This window comes from Lineus longissimus, chromosome 1, assembly GCF_910592395.1.
Source record: "Lineus longissimus chromosome 1, tnLinLong1.2, whole genome shotgun sequence".
NCBI classification, from domain to species: domain Eukaryota; kingdom Metazoa; phylum Nemertea; class Pilidiophora; order Heteronemertea; family Lineidae; genus Lineus; species Lineus longissimus.
In genome coordinates, this window is record NC_088308.1 from 19,177,325 (window position 1) to 19,194,369 (window position 17,045).

Below are 17,045 nucleotides of genomic sequence, written 5' to 3' on the forward strand. Positions count from 1 at the left end.
AAGATGGCAGAAAGTGGCCGACGTTTGCCGGACGATGTGTGCGAATATTACATTTATCCTCCACTTCCAATGACTTTTGATGACGAAGTCATTGAACGACAGTTGGAGCAATATATGGACTTGTATTTAGCTCACGTTAGCGAATGGCTGGTGGACTACATTTGGCAGCATCAGCCTTTCAATCTGCAAGTTGTGACTGGTTTAGGTAAGTTTCACAAATTTCCGAAAGGGGGCGTGTCACTTTTTGTCCTGTCAAAGCTGTATAATGTATGTATTTTTAGGTAGATTTTCCGCCTTATGGGACATCAGACAAGTGTCATATACCGGTTGACCACTCTAATACAGTCAGATGAGCTGGGGGGATTGGAACTCGGCTTTTTCCGGATTTCATCATCATCATGAGAATGAGATTGAGCATGGCCATGGTCCCAATGGATCGACCCGGGGATCGACATACACCAACACGTCGCAGTCGTGACACAGGATGTACAGCCTTTCCCTTTGGCCTTCCGTTGCAGTTGATCAGTATTTAGAATTGCCAGACATTTTTAGAGTCGGAATATGATAGGTTGATCAAATCAATATGAACGGGCCTAATGACAAATGTCAGCAGAGAACTTGTATGATTGGTTGGTTGTCTCCTCAAAGGGGAAGCAATAGATAAAACCTGGATCCAACTTCCATTCCAAGAGCGAAACATTAAGTACTTTTGATTGATTCCTTGTCCGCCGGCCTGGCTGACTTTTTACAGACCACAAGCCATTTAAATTGATGCCCAGTCTTTATGCAAGATGGTTCAGATGTTGAAGAATGATGAAGTCCACTCCGTCCAAAGGCGAAACCCACCCTGGCTGTGAAGTACATGTATAGTGAATTTTTGAATTAAAAAAATTCTCTTTCATTTTGTCTTTTAGGGTCTAATCCAGGCCACCTGAAAGGATCAACCAACTTCGGAGACAATGTTGAGGATGAATGGTTTATTGTTTGGTTGCTTCATCAAATAACTAAGCAATTCCCAGAGATTGTTGCGAAGTAAGTTACTTTTATTCCAAATTGCTTTGGTCAGTTGGTCACTTCAACTTGCTGATATGACTAACAACAAAAGTATTGACTTTCCTATGCAGTTGCTTATTGTAAGTTTTAAAGATATTGTAACAGACATATCAGAGACAGATAGTTCGATGATATCTTAAAAACCAGCTTTACCTGGAATATTACACTTCCAGTTTTTCCTTCCAGAATCCATGATAATGATGGAGAATTCATGCTGATCGAGGCAGCCAATGAATTACCTAAATGGTTACAGCCAGAGACTGCTGAGAACAGGGTAAGTCAATAGTGTCAACAAGAGTATGAGCTGGCTAGGTCCACACATTTGAGTATTAAAATAAGAAAATTCTTCATTTGATTGGAACTGGATGAACTACAAGTAGTTTTAGAGTCATTGCTTTGTGCAGTTTCAGGTTATGTTCATGATTCGTGAAACAGAAATCAAAGTATACAATAACACATTGTAATTTTAAAATGGCTAATGTCTCACAATGTTTTGAATTCGCTTTCTTATATATTTCAGATTTATATCTATCGAGGCAAGGTGCACATCATCCCTGTTCCCCAGAATCCGTCAGATGCAGCGATGTTCCCTATCTTCACTCCAAGTATTGAAGAGGCTGTCAAATGTCTGAGTGATTATCCAGATAATACTCTGGCTACTCCTGGAATACAGCATGCCATATCTAGCAGGATCAATGGGTGAGTTGTCAAATTTTTCTTCTCCAACTTTAGCTCAATGCAAACAAGAGATCTTTGTTGAAGTACTGTCGGTGTCCCCTCTCAAATGATTTTTAAGAGGGAATCCCCCCCTTGCGGTTGCCTGTAGTTGGATAAACTTTGCTTTACTATCTTTTTAGTAGGCCATTTTAGCTGAAAATTGGCTCATTTAAAAATTCATCCTGTGAAGCACGAAATTGATGAAGTAAAATGTTCATCCCTCTCAAATTGATGCAAATTGAATCCTGGCTCAAACCGTGGTATTGTTGCTCAGCTTAGTGTGTCAGAATTGCAACACACAGCTTAACGTACAGTATTGCATAGGTGTGTGCAGTAGCCTGACGAGTGTTTTGTGCAAAAATTTGATGGCCTTTTTATAACCAGAAGAGAATGCTTTATTTCTACTATACCAGGAGGCTCATTTAGCTTGTGAATTTGTTTCGCCATCCCATCATCTAAAATTGATTTTCTTTGTCTTTAAAAACAATGCATTAGTGAAACGTCCTCCAGCCATGACGTCAAGTGTATCGTGAGAAGGAAGAGTTTCCATGATAAGCTTGTACATGTACATTCATGTACACAGTCCCTTTGGGAATACTACTGTGTTAGAGCACAGTGCGTTGCCAGTGCATGTGAGGATGGGAGAACTGCCTTGCCTATGGAAAAGGCATGAATGTATACTCCGCTAAAACATATTCCAATATCCATTTAAGGTGTGAAGGAGTGCTAAGGGTGGCTTATAAAGTGATACTCATAATGGCATGAGAAGATCAGTCATGTCTCATCAGAACATTGCCAGTTCCTCAATTAGTATAAACTGCAAGGCTATCTCATTAGGATACAAGGATTTATAGTATTACTGTTTATGTACAATACTTGGGAACCTCTCACATAGCATAATCAACAAGCAAGAGATAGAGAATCAATACCAATGAATAACACTCTAGACTACCAGTCATCAGGACGAAGCTGATCTGTTGAATGCACTCTGAATGAATGTATCAGCAGAGTGACATGCGGTCAGAATATGAACATTCTAATTAGATTGGTTCGTGCTTGTCTCACTAGGGCGAAACAAATTTGTTCTGTTGACGCCTTTGAGTCTTGAAAAATATTTTAACCAGGTCTAGGATTGGATAAATGCTTGAAACACAGATTGGTCAAGAGATGATGGTAGTTTGACCTGTCATAATATCCGAAATGGGCCCTCAAAAATGACCTGTGTGACAAAATGTATAGCCACATTGTACATGTAGCCCATTCACAGATTATGCTTTTTTTATGGCAGTGTTTTTCCAACCATATCTCATAATTATTTATAAATTTTCACTGCTCGTATGATGGATGTCATAAATTTTTCGGTTCTGCCTCAGTTCTTTGTCATAATTGCTCCCTTTCTCATGCCTGGTGTCCAAGTCATCACCTCATGTTCGATCTTAATCGCTTTTGGTCGACAAGCGAAAACTATCAAGCACATACGCTATCGTTAATTGAATTAGTGTGTGTTAATTAATATGGTCTAAACAGATTGGTCCGGGGCATGGATATTTTAGCAATGACCATGGCTATATTTCTACATTGGTGTCTAGGTTCGATCTCCTGACTCTGTCTGTGTATCCTTCCCAGAGAGACGAAGTCAATTTCACGTCAACAGTTTTAGAAAACATCCACAGAGCCAATCAGGCAATCGCTACAACCCTGCTAGTCATACCTGTATTCGTGTGTACTTGTCCAATGTCAACACTAGACACCTCATGAGTCACAATTGCTTCATCTCCACCATGCTTCAAGCCCACATGCATAGCGTGCTAATCTAATTTCTAAAGAAAGTCAAATTTGTGGTCTTTGTAGGTACCCTGGCAAAGCCAAAGAATCTATTCACAGAGCCAACTGCTTTATCCCTGCTGTAGCCCTAGCTGTACTCAAAGAGAACCCCAACCTTGTAGCTGCTGCTGTACAGGCTTTCTTTTACCGCACACCGGATGATCTCAAGGTATAGAAATTGTTTCTGGACATCTTATCTGTCTCTCCTGGGAATTGGTCTTGATTCTTGTTATCACTTCGAGGTGCTGAATCACAAATGTTGCTTAACCATCTGGCAAGTCCCAGCACCTAACATTCTTGGCTCCTAGAAAAAGAATGTTTAGTCAGTCATTCACTTCTTCCAGTTTAGAATTCATTCAAATAATAAACAAGTGAAAAATGCTGTAATTTCCCACTTATTTAATTATGATGCATTGTTTCTTTCTACTACATTTGATAATTATACTTTGCAGGCATGTCGATCATTTGCATACTTCCGGTCTGGATCCAGAGTCATGGGTCAGGTAAGTGCGGAGTCTTTGAATTCCTAAGATTCTTAAGCACCTGCCTACAAGTGATTTTAGTCACTGTGACAAGAACAGGTGCCAGCGACAAGAATCGGTGATCCCCAGTGACCTCTGATCAATATCAAATCCAGCACACAGATATTTTTGGTTGCAGCAACAAAAATTGCTCATCAGTGGGGCACTTGTACCTGCACATACTGTTGATGTGGGCTGATATAACAAGAGTAATTTCCCCTTTCTCGGTGTCTCCGAAATATCAACCTTTAAAACTTGTCTCTGCCACTTAGTATTCTAAGTGTCGCTTGGTTCTCAAATTATTTCAATTTAGACAACGATGCATGAAAACCATTCTTTCTGTTGCACTTGATAAATACTTGTCATAATTACAGTGGCGTACAATCGGCAACTGTCTTTTTTTCCCTAGGTCCGCATGACACGCTGTCAGTATGCTCAGTTGTTGCAACAGAGATTTCAACCAGATTCACGGTCAGGCTTTACAATGCCTTCACAGTCTAGCAATGAATTTAAAGCGAAAGATCTGGGTATGAAACTGGTGAGTATCAATTGATTCATCATCGATTTAAGGAATCAAATTATCAATACTACCATCAGCTTCACTGTAAAGTGAAACCAATTGATGTTGTGACATCACATGCGAATTTTCCTCTTTGAATGCTTTGTAAAAAACAATTAGATTTTTCTATCAAATTATCAAATAGATAATGTTGTCTGTATTGGCTTGAACTTGGTAGCTCATCCCAAAGGATTTGTAAGATAATGAGAACATTGAAGCACTTTGAAAGAGTAAACTGTGTTATCTTGGGATCTATCGAAATGTCTGAGACGTCATTGTTAGATTCAAAGAATATTTTTGTAATCTGGAGCACAAACTCTCAAATTGCTTACATGTTTCCATGATTTGTTTTTCTGTGATATTTCTGGCATGTGTAACTCAACCCCTCACATTCTGATAGAAATAATTTGCCTGGTATGGCATCCATTTCTGGCCCTTAATTGCATTGTATGAATTTCAGAAAATAACATAAATTGAGGAAAATTGATATAGGTTCTATTACTGTTGCCATTTACCCTCTGCAATTTTGTCTAGCCGGCCGCCATGATTTAGTGCTCGGTTTTATGTCAGTTACCGTAACCATTGATATACTGAAATTGTTTTCAAGATAATCAGAAAAAAAACTTGCTTGCCTCGTGTAAGTAGGCAGTTTCAGAAAGAAACCTGCTTGCATCTAAAGTAGGCAATTTAGGAAACTTCTTCTGTTCTCCATTAAAAAGGACACAGCAATTTCATCGTTTTTTTCTGTGAATTCAATTCAAATGATAAAGTTGGTTCAGCCTGCACTTCATCCAGTACTTTAGCAAGCCCAACTAATGAAAAACTAAATCTCCTCGCACAGATTGACATGTTGCCAGTATCAACTTGTCTCTTTCTTAATCCACCTGACTCATTCTGCAAAATTTAGAGACAAAGCTTACTTTCTTTCATGATTTGATACTACAGGGATGGCAAGGTTATCAAGACTCGGTGTGCAAACTGTGAGAAAACGTCTCACTTCTGCATTTGCGGCCAGGTTTCAAAAAATGATATCAAAAGAGCTTCCAATTAGGGCCATGAAAATGCACCATGGTTCAGCTCATGTGTCATGGAGTGATATTAAAGTAGAATTCTCTTAGGAGAAATTTCCAAAACCAAATCACAGGCTGATTTTATCTTTTTCTTCCAGGCGCATGGTTTTGAAATGATGTGTGCCCAATGTGTAGGTCGGCCGGGCGTCAGTAGTCAGTCAAGACCTCCGACTGCCCGATGGCAAAGATACCTCAGAGCGCTCCAAGACAAGGGATATTTTAAGGTCAGTTGATTCTTATGATATTTTTTCCAGGCCTCTCAATTACAACATTTGGGACACAGCCTGTTTTCCTTTTTTGGGCTTTTTTTGACCATCATGACTGCAGCTAAGCACACAGTATGCATTCAGTGCATTTATAACAGCCTGTAACTGTTACTATTATGCACACACCAGTCACCTGAACGATGTGAAGTCCAATATGAGGGTAAACATTAAAGGTACTACTGGTGATACCTTGATTAATCATTTTCTATATAAAGCCATTCGTCATTGATACCATGCAGCTGTTCGTTGTCTTGTACTGTGAGCTTGGGTCTTGAAGTACATGTCAGTTGACCCAAAGATAACCTGTTAAGGCCAGTAAAAAGAAGTCGGTTGCAGGCCTATGAGGGATTTGCAGTCAAAAATGCAAGTTAGGACTCACTTACTGTACAAATGGCAAATCTAATAGATTCCAATTGTAAAACCTGACCTGTGTTGGAACTGGAACCCTCAGAACCAATCACTCTTTGAAATTCTTCAGCCCCAAACCCCATTTATTTGGGACGCCCCCTCCCCCCCCAACCCTGCTAGCTATGCCCATGTAACAAGTATAATAGTGAGTACAATGAGTAATCATATTATTGCTGCTTTGAGCCAACTCCGATGAGATCATGTCATCAGTTTGTTTGAAAGCAACTAGATGGCAGCACTGTATGACATGAGTCATTCAGTCCAGAGATCCTGTCTGGCTGGGTAGATACTGGAATAATTGCAGCTCGTATGTCCTGAAACGTCCATTGGTAATCCTATCGAATAGCCCAGTGAGTATTTGGATGTAGAAACTGTTGTCAAATTTTGATGCAAATTTTTCTTCCGATTTTTCAAGATTTGCCAATGAATGTCAAGATGTGTCCTCCCACACCCTTTTGTCTTAATTTATGTCACGCTGCAACTGGACAGTGTACCGGTGCACTGTTAATACGATCAGGGCAGATTATTGATGTTTCTTTCATATTGGATAATCTATTAGATGGCGGCGTCTGCTGTCTGACGTTACGTATGGATGGCCATTGTTTAAACATGAGGGAGATGCACTATTGCATTGACGTCTGCTCTGTTAATTGTTTATCTTCCATGAAAAGGGACAGGTTTCAATTGAATATGCATTAGAAACTGTCCAAAAAGGGCTACATGCTCCATATTACAGGGTGCTGGGCTTTCTGTTTGAGAAAATTCTGAGAAATTGATCATGATTTTTGGGAAATTGAGGTATAAGACACCTTGGTATCCCCTTTTCTTCTGAGCTGCCCCCTCGTTCTCAGAACCCTCGATCTGCCCTGAGCATTTTGGTATTATTGGCTAAACTCTTCTTTGCCTCACTGATAGAATAGAATATGATGTGCAGTGTCCACACTGTGAGTGACAGGGTCCATTTGAACAAAGGGAATTCCTTGTGGTATTACTTATTAGAAATCCCTTGGTCTGAGAATAAGACAAACAGTTTCAGACCATTATCAATTGGACTTGGAGTTAACTACCTTACTATCATATGTTGCTTAATTCAAACATGAAACTGAATCTTCCATCAACATATTTGACCTCTTATTGCACTATTGACCCCTTTTGATGACTAAGTTTTAGACAATACATCTATACTGGGACTGTCCAGGCTTGAGCGGGGAAAAAAATTCTTCACATCTGATCTCATGAGCTGTTCTGTACCTTGACTGCCTTGCTCTTTAGTTTCAGTGACTCAAAATAGATGGACCACCTGTTCTGCTTTGAATCCGTTTGCATGAATACATATATGACAATAGGTGGGACCCATGACATCATGTTTAGTCAGGTCCAAGAATAAATATGAAATTCTTGTACACCCTGAAGTGCAGCTGGTGTGTCTTGGCAACCAATAAAATAAACCCAGATCTGCACCATCAATCATATTCACAGCAGACGTCAAACTGTTCTTACCACACCGACAGAAATTAGGCCTTATCTCCAATCGCAAAGGAGCTTGGAAAATTTGCTGGGCATATTCAGTGTTGGCCGACTTCATTAATATTTTGTACGTATTTCTGCAGCTATAAGCCATGGTGATGTGTATGATGAATTATCGTAATTGTTTAGAATTCTTCATCAGGAGTGAATATCTTTCTCAAAATGTCCTCTTCTTTTGGATTTGGACACCTAGTTTTGGTCCCAGGCTAGTGTTATCCATTCAATTTGATCTCTCATTAAGAACAGCACGTCGAAGATGTCCTTATCAGGGAGGTTCTACTGTACTGGTACTTGAATATTATCTTCTTGTGTATTTCAGGGCCAATTGGAAGGATCCAAATTATATCGAGAACTATACGACAAAGCGGCAAAGTATTATCAAGAGATGTTGGCAAGTCAAGAAGGGTAGGTCGTTATGTCTTCCTTTACATCCAAGAAAGAACATAAGCCCTTGTGGTGCAATGACCATGTACAGGTAGAACACAGAGAAGTAATTGTTGATGATAGTTTTCTCAAAACTTAGAAAGTTTTGCTTACATTGATTTTCCTCATAATATCCCAGTTCTTAGATATTTTGTCAAAAAGTGTCAAATCATCAACACTTAACACAACAAATGTGTCGATCTGCCATCCTACAAATATCGACCATCCTTTCTACTTGTTTGCCAATCAGGTCCTGGCCAGAGCCAAGCCAACAGCTGATGAATCTCATTTCAACTGTACAGTATGATGTGGAAGTGATGAGGCGGGAGGAGAAGAATCTACCTCGTGAAGATGGTGAGTTGGACCAGTTTCAATTTGGGCTTTCCACAGGTCTGTTAGGTCTATATGCCCCCTGAACTGGTGCAATATTTCTCTTCCATTGGCCTTGATTTGGAGGTTGTCATTTCCATTGCTATCATTGCTTAATACCAGCCGGTAGATTCCCTGTTAAAATGTCCTCAGAAAGGGGCCTTTGAGACTGTGTGGGTGTGGTATTTCCTTGTTTCTCCTCACAGCACACCCCTGACATCATAGCACAATCATTTCATAAGATAAATAGCTTCTAACTAGAGCAGTCAATGATATCTAATCAACAATGCCTGTGAAATTTCACAGTGGCCAGAGTTCCTCTTTCTCATAGATGGGGATTTGTGTGGGTGGCACTTCTTTAAATGTACTTCTCAACACTGTCAACACATCTGTGACATCACAGCACAATAGCGTGAGATAATTGTCTCGGAGTAGGTTAGTAAACCAAGTCGACACACTGCCTGCTGGTTCGAGGATATTTGTTTTTCATTCTGCGTACCCTATTGGAAAGTTCAACCAATCATTGTGTACGTCTGAGCTGTGAGCAGACGGCTTAGCAGTTGAACGATATCTGTCACATTGGGTCTTCTGGAAGTGTATGAGATACTACATTTGTTTGGATTCGTATACGATTTTGTGTAGGTAGGTGTAGAAATAGTTTCCTCATGATTTCATGCTGTGGATATTCTGTGGGTAGGCCTAGTCTAGTCATCATAGGCTTTCAGTGTACAGTAGGCCTATCCTATTCATCCTATTCATTCACGCAGTGCATTTATAAAAATTGTTGGAATAAACGGCAGAACAGGTCTATGATTATCGTTGATTGCCCGATGTTGACGAAAACAAGCTACATATAAGTGTTCGACTTGGTTTGGAATTGTCCACTGTGTAAGTACTTGACATTTTGCTTTGATTTGTTAGGGAATGTTGTGGACTTACCTACGGTAGGCCGATATGATGTAATTTTAAAGGCTACATTTTCTTTCCTTGGCTGCTTTCCTGATGCACGTCTCGCAATCAGGTCACTATCGTTGAATACCGGAATGACAAAGGTTCAGCTTCCATTCCTGTGCCCTTGAACAAGTCAACTAACTTTCCACCCAAAGATATCAATCGTTTTTAATCTATACTCTTAGATGATGAACCTGTCACTCGGTGCATTAGCATGGCCTTTAAAGTGAAGAGTGGACATATTAATCTCTAAATCGGCTCTTTAGTTTTGCAAGCCCCACATTTTGGTAGTTTTTGCAAGAGGGCTCTTTGCCAGTTTTATAAATCTCAAGTGAAAAGGTCAATTCTATTGCTTTAGGGTATTTTGTTTGCTATTGGACTATAAATAGTTGTGCTGTATGTTATTCTCCCTCCACTGTTTAGAAATCAATGCCAGACTCTGACTCACTCATTGATGTCAAATGCATGGACATGCATACAGAATGCATGACACATTGCAATTTTGCCTAGAATGATAAAATATTCGGAGAAAATGCGACTGAGCATGATGTGACGGTAACCTTTATGATGGAGAGAACTGCATGAACCTCAGAGAGACGTGCCTTGGCTTTGCTCGTTCTGTCAGGTTCCCTGGATTCGAATATCATGCATATGTAGCGGTTGTCAATCTTAAAAAATTTATTGCACTGCTGGACAGATTTATGTGTCAGAGTTCCTCCGAGCCCTGTGGTTGAGTGGTTAAGGGACTTTAACAGCCAATTGTTGATCAGTGTTGTCGCATTGGTTCGAGCCCCCATCTGAACACATTTCTTTTCACCAATTCTGCCCAATTGGTTTAAAAACAAATCCAAAAGAACCCTTGGGGTCATTTGCAGAGCAGGGAAATCTCCTCACTATCGGGCTTTCTTCTCAAATCTTACCATGATCAGCAGCAAGCTTGCCTGTCTGATGATATGAGTTCTGAAGCCAGACTAGCAATTTGAGGATGGCCAGTGCTTCAACCATAGTGTCCATTGATACTCATCCTCTTGAGGTCAACCAACCAATGGGAGCCCGGGAGTTACACTACGAATACGAAATAAACACTTGAGGAAGACGTTTATTGTAACGTTGAGATGGCAACAAAACTTTCAAAAAAATCAATCTCGCTTTACAAATAAATCTCGACGTGGCATTGATACTGAGTGAGCCAGTATGTCTGGTGTTCGTATTGATTACATTAATAATCTGTTGTTGATATCGTTGCACCATGAAAGTGCTATTTGGGCAAATATGTGACCCCCTCTCCCCAAGTCCAAATATTTCATTCTGTCTGTCAATGATAAAACTGGCCCAATGTCCAAAGCCTTTGTCCGGACCCGCCCTTCGCAGGTGTGACTAATTATCAATACAGAAATATTTTTTTAAACTGTTCTCTCACTATCGGGTTGATTGATGCCAGTTCCTGGTTAAGTGCAAGTACATTCCGCATGTGAGTAATACTTATCCTGTCATGCAAATACATGCAGTGGCAAAACCCCAACATTAAGCCTCTTTTATGCTTATCAAAATCAAAAACCAATCCAGTTTTTATGACCACTTGAAATGACTTGTTATGTTCAATTATTTGGATTGGTTCTCATTTTGATTGAATTATTAATCCAGCCACTACTTTATGTGATGGTGTCCCAAGTATCATTTGGGTTGATAAAGAGGTTTGGCCTCTTTGTGTGTTATGGTACACCTGACTTTAAATGAGACTTCCAGGTAGGGCCTGGGTTATTTTGAGGTGAACCAGGCTGCTAGGAGGTGAGTTTATGCTAGTCCTACTGATAGAATTACAGTAGAACCTCTCTATTAAGGACACCCTTGGGACTGACAAGTGCTGTCCTTAATAGAGTGGTGTCCTGATTAGAGAGGTCAAAATGAATGGAACAACCGCTTTGGGAACTAAAACTAAAACTAGTGTCCTTAATAGAGAGGTTGTCCTTAATAGAGAGGTGTCCGCTAAGGGAGGTTCCACTGTACATTGTTTTCTGGCTTTCATGTTCTTTTTGTTAAATTATGCCTGAAGTTTGTCCAGTAAATAGCTGTTGGAGAGGTCAGTGGCTAGTGGTCAGAGTTCCGGGCTCATAACCAGGAGGTCGCAGGTTCGACTCTCAGTCTCCATGGTATTGTCCTGAAATATGTGACATGTGTGAAGAGGGACTATGCATCATTTTCATCTATTCATTTTCATCTATTTGTCCCAAAATTTGCACTTGTTAATAGTTCTGGTACGTCGCTGTCTCCCTCCAGTCCTCATGTCGGGCTGGAGATGGAACCTACATGTGTACATCAGCAATGCAGGGCAGGTAAAGCGACTCTGTTTGGTTTCTGCCGATATTAGCCCAATCTTATCTAACAGTTTGCAGCAGCTGTCATTCTGTTAGCACTAATACTTCATTGTTCGGCTCTTGTGATATTTTCTTGGCAAAAGTGTCCTCATCGAAATTCTCTGAAGTGCATGTACTATTCTCTTACTGATGGTGTTCAGGCTCCCCATGTGAGCTGTGAAAAAGAGTATTGCATGCGCATTATTAGTACTTCATGATATTGATAATTCTGTTGTGAAAACCTGTTGAGTGCTGGTAATTTGTGTTATAGTGAACTTGCACTTTTGAGTCTGATGTATAGTCATGTTCAACAGTATAATCCACACACAATATTATTGGATGAGTTAGTGTCAAAGTCATCCACATTGAAAGAGTCTGTAGGTTTGCTTTAAGTGCATGTTTTTTCATGCAGTACATGTGTATCATGGATTTAAAGTGATCTTGTCCATCCAGATATTCTGGTTGTGTCTTTGTCCTCATATGATCAGACACCGCAAACAGGACATGTCTTACTACCAAGACTTGTCCTGCTGCAGCAACACTTTCAACGGTCCCTCCATCAGTCTTCAAGGTTAAGTCTCCCGAGTTCTGGAATGCATTGCAGCATAACTCAAATTTATGATGGATGAGCCATTGGTGTCTTTGACAAGTTTCAACTTGAACGGAATGTTATTCATTCCATGCAAATGATGTCACCGTTCTTTATGCAAATCAAGGAAGTTCCTCTGCCATCATTTCTTATATTTCCCATGGTGCCCTTTCACTTTGGTTTGACTCATTCAGTTATAAACAAGAACTTTCTTGCTCGCATATTGGCCTATCAGTTCGAGGTCAATTTCGCTTTTCATGCCAATTGCTCCCAATATTTGTCTGGCAACCATATCTTGCAGAAATATCCTTGCAAAGTTAACAACACAGCATATATGATAATTCTGCCGTCCTTTCTGATGTAACTGAAACCAAGCCATTTCAAATATTGACCGATCATTCCCACGTTCATTTCGATTTCGTTTTACATGCAAATTGCAACAAAATATTTGTCTGGCCAATTAATTATAGTTCTCGCATCTTGAGAACAATAGTGATATCCGATGTATTGTTGCTATGTGAACTGAGCAGTGGATAATTTAATTCCATTTAATGCTGTAAGATCACAAACTTGTTGGACTTGCAGGGAACTTGTCCAATTTCTTCCAGTTGTTCATGGTGGTCACAGGTGCAATGGAATGGTATAATGGTAAATTTTCCTGTGACCAGATGGATGCCTCTGGTGGCGGACATAACTTCGCGGACAAGGGGTCGATCTCTTGATTCTGTGATGTTGTACTCCAAGGCTGATCTTATCTCCACTGCATGAGGGGCTCATCAGGAAAGGATTGTATCTATTCTACTCCAGCGCCATATAGCTTTTTGGCGAACTTGATTTGAATGACTTGGAAGACGTTGCAATAGTTTACTTGACTTCCGCTCAACTTGTTCAAATTTCTATATTTTCAGATGATAGTTGGATCAACGTGACCGTAGACAGCCTCGACGATATTCTCTCGAAGAGAATGAGCACAATCAGCACTTGTAGCGCCACAGCAGACCAGTACGACGAGATGGCTAGTAATATGAAATCGTTTATTGACAAGAGGTCGAGTCATGAGGGAGCTGAGTTCCCCGACCAGGAGGAGGGCGATATCAAGTTTGGCGCAGGAGGATTTATTCATGCTATGCAGAAAATGTTCGGTGGGTAATTATTTATGCTCTCCTCAGAATGATTATGCATTTCGTCATCAGGTGCATGTCCCATCCCATCGCTAGTACCGTGACAGGTTTGCCTTTGACAAAAAATTTCACAAAAGTGGAGTGTAACCTTGTGCATATCAAATGTTTTCACTATCGAGTGAAAGTCAGATTAACCGCTGATAGAAAGCGCAGTGATACGTATCATGACGCAGTTTAAAACCCCTCAAAAGCAATGACGCTTCACTTATTCTGTTTGATAATCCGTGTGCGTTACAACGCTTGTGCATCACATGATGCTGTCTATACAAGAAAAACAGTTTTTGTTTTACTACATGTACATGTACTTTAGCTCTATGCATCTAAGATGCCCTTTTGTTGTCAAAATCGGTTTCTATAGAAACAGTTGTCAAGGGATTACGGAGTCCTGGGTTGCAAGTGACAATTTCGTATCTTTTTCGTTTTTGTCATTCTTGAGCCTGAAGACTATTTTTAGCTTTGACATTTAGGACAATTGTTGCCAGAAATTGAGACTTTCTCTAACAGTATGGCATTTTTATGAGCATTTTCATCATGAATTTATTAATCATTTCTTGTAGAATTTGAAGACCCCAGTAACAGTGACTCAGATATGAGTGAGTATGGATCCGACGACGATAATGACTTAGACGCCATGATCAACGCAGCAAGTGGTAAGAAACGAAGGCCAAAGTCCAAGGACCCTGCACAAATGCAGAAATACATGGAGCAAATGGACAGAGAATTAGCTAAGACAGAGGTTGGGAAAAGTTTTGAACGAGAGGCATCCTCCAGTAGACCTGCAGCTCCCCCAAGGAAGAAAAATAAGGTATATCTCCGTAATTATGTTCTACATTTAGGTTTTTTAGAGGTCGGTGTAATATTCAAAGTTTTTGCTCAGTATCAGTATCAGCATTTCAACAAAAACTTTTAGGCCATATTATATTGCAATGAAAGCTCTTCAACTGGTATTTCAACTTCCATTTGGTAATCCTGATGAAGATTTTCGAAAATGCTCGCATGTTTTTTTCCGAGAAACTAAAAATCACAATCCGTTTCAGGCGAAGGGCAGTGCACCAGTTGCAGATACGGAAGATTTCGACGACATAGACCAAATCGACGACGATTTCCGACCCGTAAACGTTGATGCAAATCTTGTGAAAAATATGTTAGAATCCCAGAATTCACAACAAGGAAATGCGGGACCCGCTTCAAATATTTTACGATCAATGGCCAGAAATAAAGAGAATCAAGGACCACGTAAATAAAGGACTGTATCATTTGAAACTGGACAATGTGCTTGTGTTTATCACAAGTTGGGTGGCTCTGGCAGGCAATGATTTGAATTGCCGTTTTGTGGGTTTTATACATGTACTCATCGCCACTCATTGTAGGTATTGGCTTCCCAATAAGTGGCGCTGATTTTTGCTAGTGTATGCCTCAAAATGCAGTACCCTAGTGACAATGAGCGCCAAGGGGGCCGTAGTTTTGCCGGTATCCTATTGCAGATTGGTTGGACTCGGTGTGAAGGATGATCATGCATTTTCAACTAAATGTTGATTCCATCTTTGGGTAGATTTGGGAACTTTGAGATTATCAGATGAAGATATTATGTAAAGTTGGCTTACTGAATAAAATTGGCGTGCGTTTGTTGAAAACGAATTGACTGGGTGAAAATTGGGTAATTGAATATTATATTGGTTGTATAATCATTCCAAAGCATAGTTCAGATCAACAAAGCTTTTTCTTACTTCATTTCATGAAACATTGTTTTCACAATTGCACTTCTTAACTGAAGTTATGGTATTTTGAGCATGGTTTTATTTATACGTACTTGAGCCATTTTGGGGTTAGCGAAATTTATCCATTTTATTGTGTCGCTAGTGACATGATTGTGCTGCTGGCTGTAAATTCCTACGAGTGAAACCCAGTATTATTGTGATAAAGAGTAAATAGAACCTAGATGTGATTTCCTTTGCTTAGGACATAAAAAGTGTAGTTGTAAGGTTAGGATTTTTTGTGTAAATTTGTACTGGTTTGAATATTGACTATTAGCCTTGGTATAAGCAAACATTACATGTACTTCAGTATGATGTACCAGTACACTAAAACTTACGTATTGGCAAAACTAAAGGTATGTTGAGGCCCAATGGATGTTGTATTTGTACATGTAGCTTGAATTTCACTGCCAAACTTATTGTTTTGGATATTAATTGCAGGTTTTAGTGTAAATATATGTTAGGTAGCAAGACACTCTGCACACAGAACTGTTGTGGATCAGACATTTGCTGTTCAAAGAAAGTAAGCAAAATTTGCTGTCAGCCATGTAGTGTTTTACTGAACTATTTTACGTGTTCAGGGAAAGGTCAATTGTAGCTTGCTACCTGTAGGCTTGGGTCCTTCTAATTACCAACCAAAGCCAAACCTCTCTTTGCTACATATCTAGACGTTTTGCAGACAGTTACCTCTGTGTGGTCCTAGCTTTGGACTTTGTTAGCAAACACCAGTCAGTGTTCTGCTGCTACATTGTGGGATTTTAGCTGTGGTAAACATTGTGCTTTCAAATATTACCCAAAGTGCATTTTGATGTTAGGCCTAGAATTGACTGTGCCTTGCTTTTCATTACCATAAATCAGCTGAACCTATTCAGTTCCTGTGATAGGGTAACAGCCAGACACTGATCACAAATATCACCAGAAACATATTTGCCAGATTTTTGACGAGTCATGTTTTTATATTGAGATATTTCTTAATGTCAATGTGCTATAAGTTATGAGGGCCTAATTGTGAATATAGTCCACAGAGAAATTTGTGTCTTAAAAATCATTTATCAAATATTTGAAAATGGAGAAGAGGGGACCGTCATATAATGCTCTGTTCTTGCTTGAGCAATGTGGCATTTGAAAACATGGCATGGTGTGTGGTGGCCAGTAAAATTTACAAATGGTTAGACCTTAGAAGTGAAGACAATGCCTTGAGTTTTAGTTGTAATTTTGGAAGTCCTATAATCCCCGATGTTGTGTCATTGACGTCATGATGTACATGTAGATGGCGATCATCGGACTGCCATGATGAAAATATACGACCTCCAATGTTAGATATCATAATATTGCCATCAGAATCACTTAATTGCCATATAGAACATGAACAAACAGACTTCCTTTTGTATATTTCGGTCTAAGCATTTATTTGTACATTTTATGTCATGTAAATTTTTTACAGTTGCCAAAAATAAAGTGTCCTGTTTTAAGCTATCA

The 17,045-nt window shown here is 39.7% G+C and overlaps 1 protein-coding gene across 2 annotated transcripts; it reads left to right on the forward strand.

Annotated features, from left to right (window-relative positions):
* Positions 1–3: 3 nt before the first annotated feature.
* On the forward strand, positions 4–17,045 carry LOC135490177 (protein ecdysoneless homolog). Of its 2 annotated transcripts, none has more exons than XM_064775726.1 (13): positions 4–205; positions 915–1,032; positions 1,240–1,327; positions 1,574–1,752; positions 3,622–3,763; positions 4,047–4,097; positions 4,525–4,653; positions 5,843–5,968; positions 8,265–8,350; positions 8,619–8,722; positions 13,540–13,773; positions 14,370–14,617; positions 14,850–17,045. In XM_064775726.1, the coding sequence occupies exons 1-13, from the start codon at positions 4–6 to the stop codon at positions 15,054–15,056; spliced, it is 1,914 nt and encodes a 637-aa protein (XP_064631796.1). In that variant the 3' UTR covers positions 15,057–17,045. The 2 variants fall into 2 exon arrangements, with proteins under 2 accessions (XP_064631796.1, XP_064631797.1); XM_064775727.1 differs by having other exon boundaries at positions 927–1,032.

Coding starts and splice junctions, on each gene's coding strand:
- LOC135490177 (XM_064775726.1), top strand. CDS start 4: ATGGCAGAAAGTGGCCGACGTTTGCCGGACGATGTGTGCGAATATTAC. Junction 1,753..3,621: donor ATATCTAGCAGGATCAATGG/GTGAGTTGTCAA, acceptor TGGTCTTTGTAG/GTACCCTGGCAAAGCCAAAG. Junction 4,654..5,842: donor AAGATCTGGGTATGAAACTG/GTGAGTATCAAT, acceptor TTTTTCTTCCAG/GCGCATGGTTTTGAAATGAT.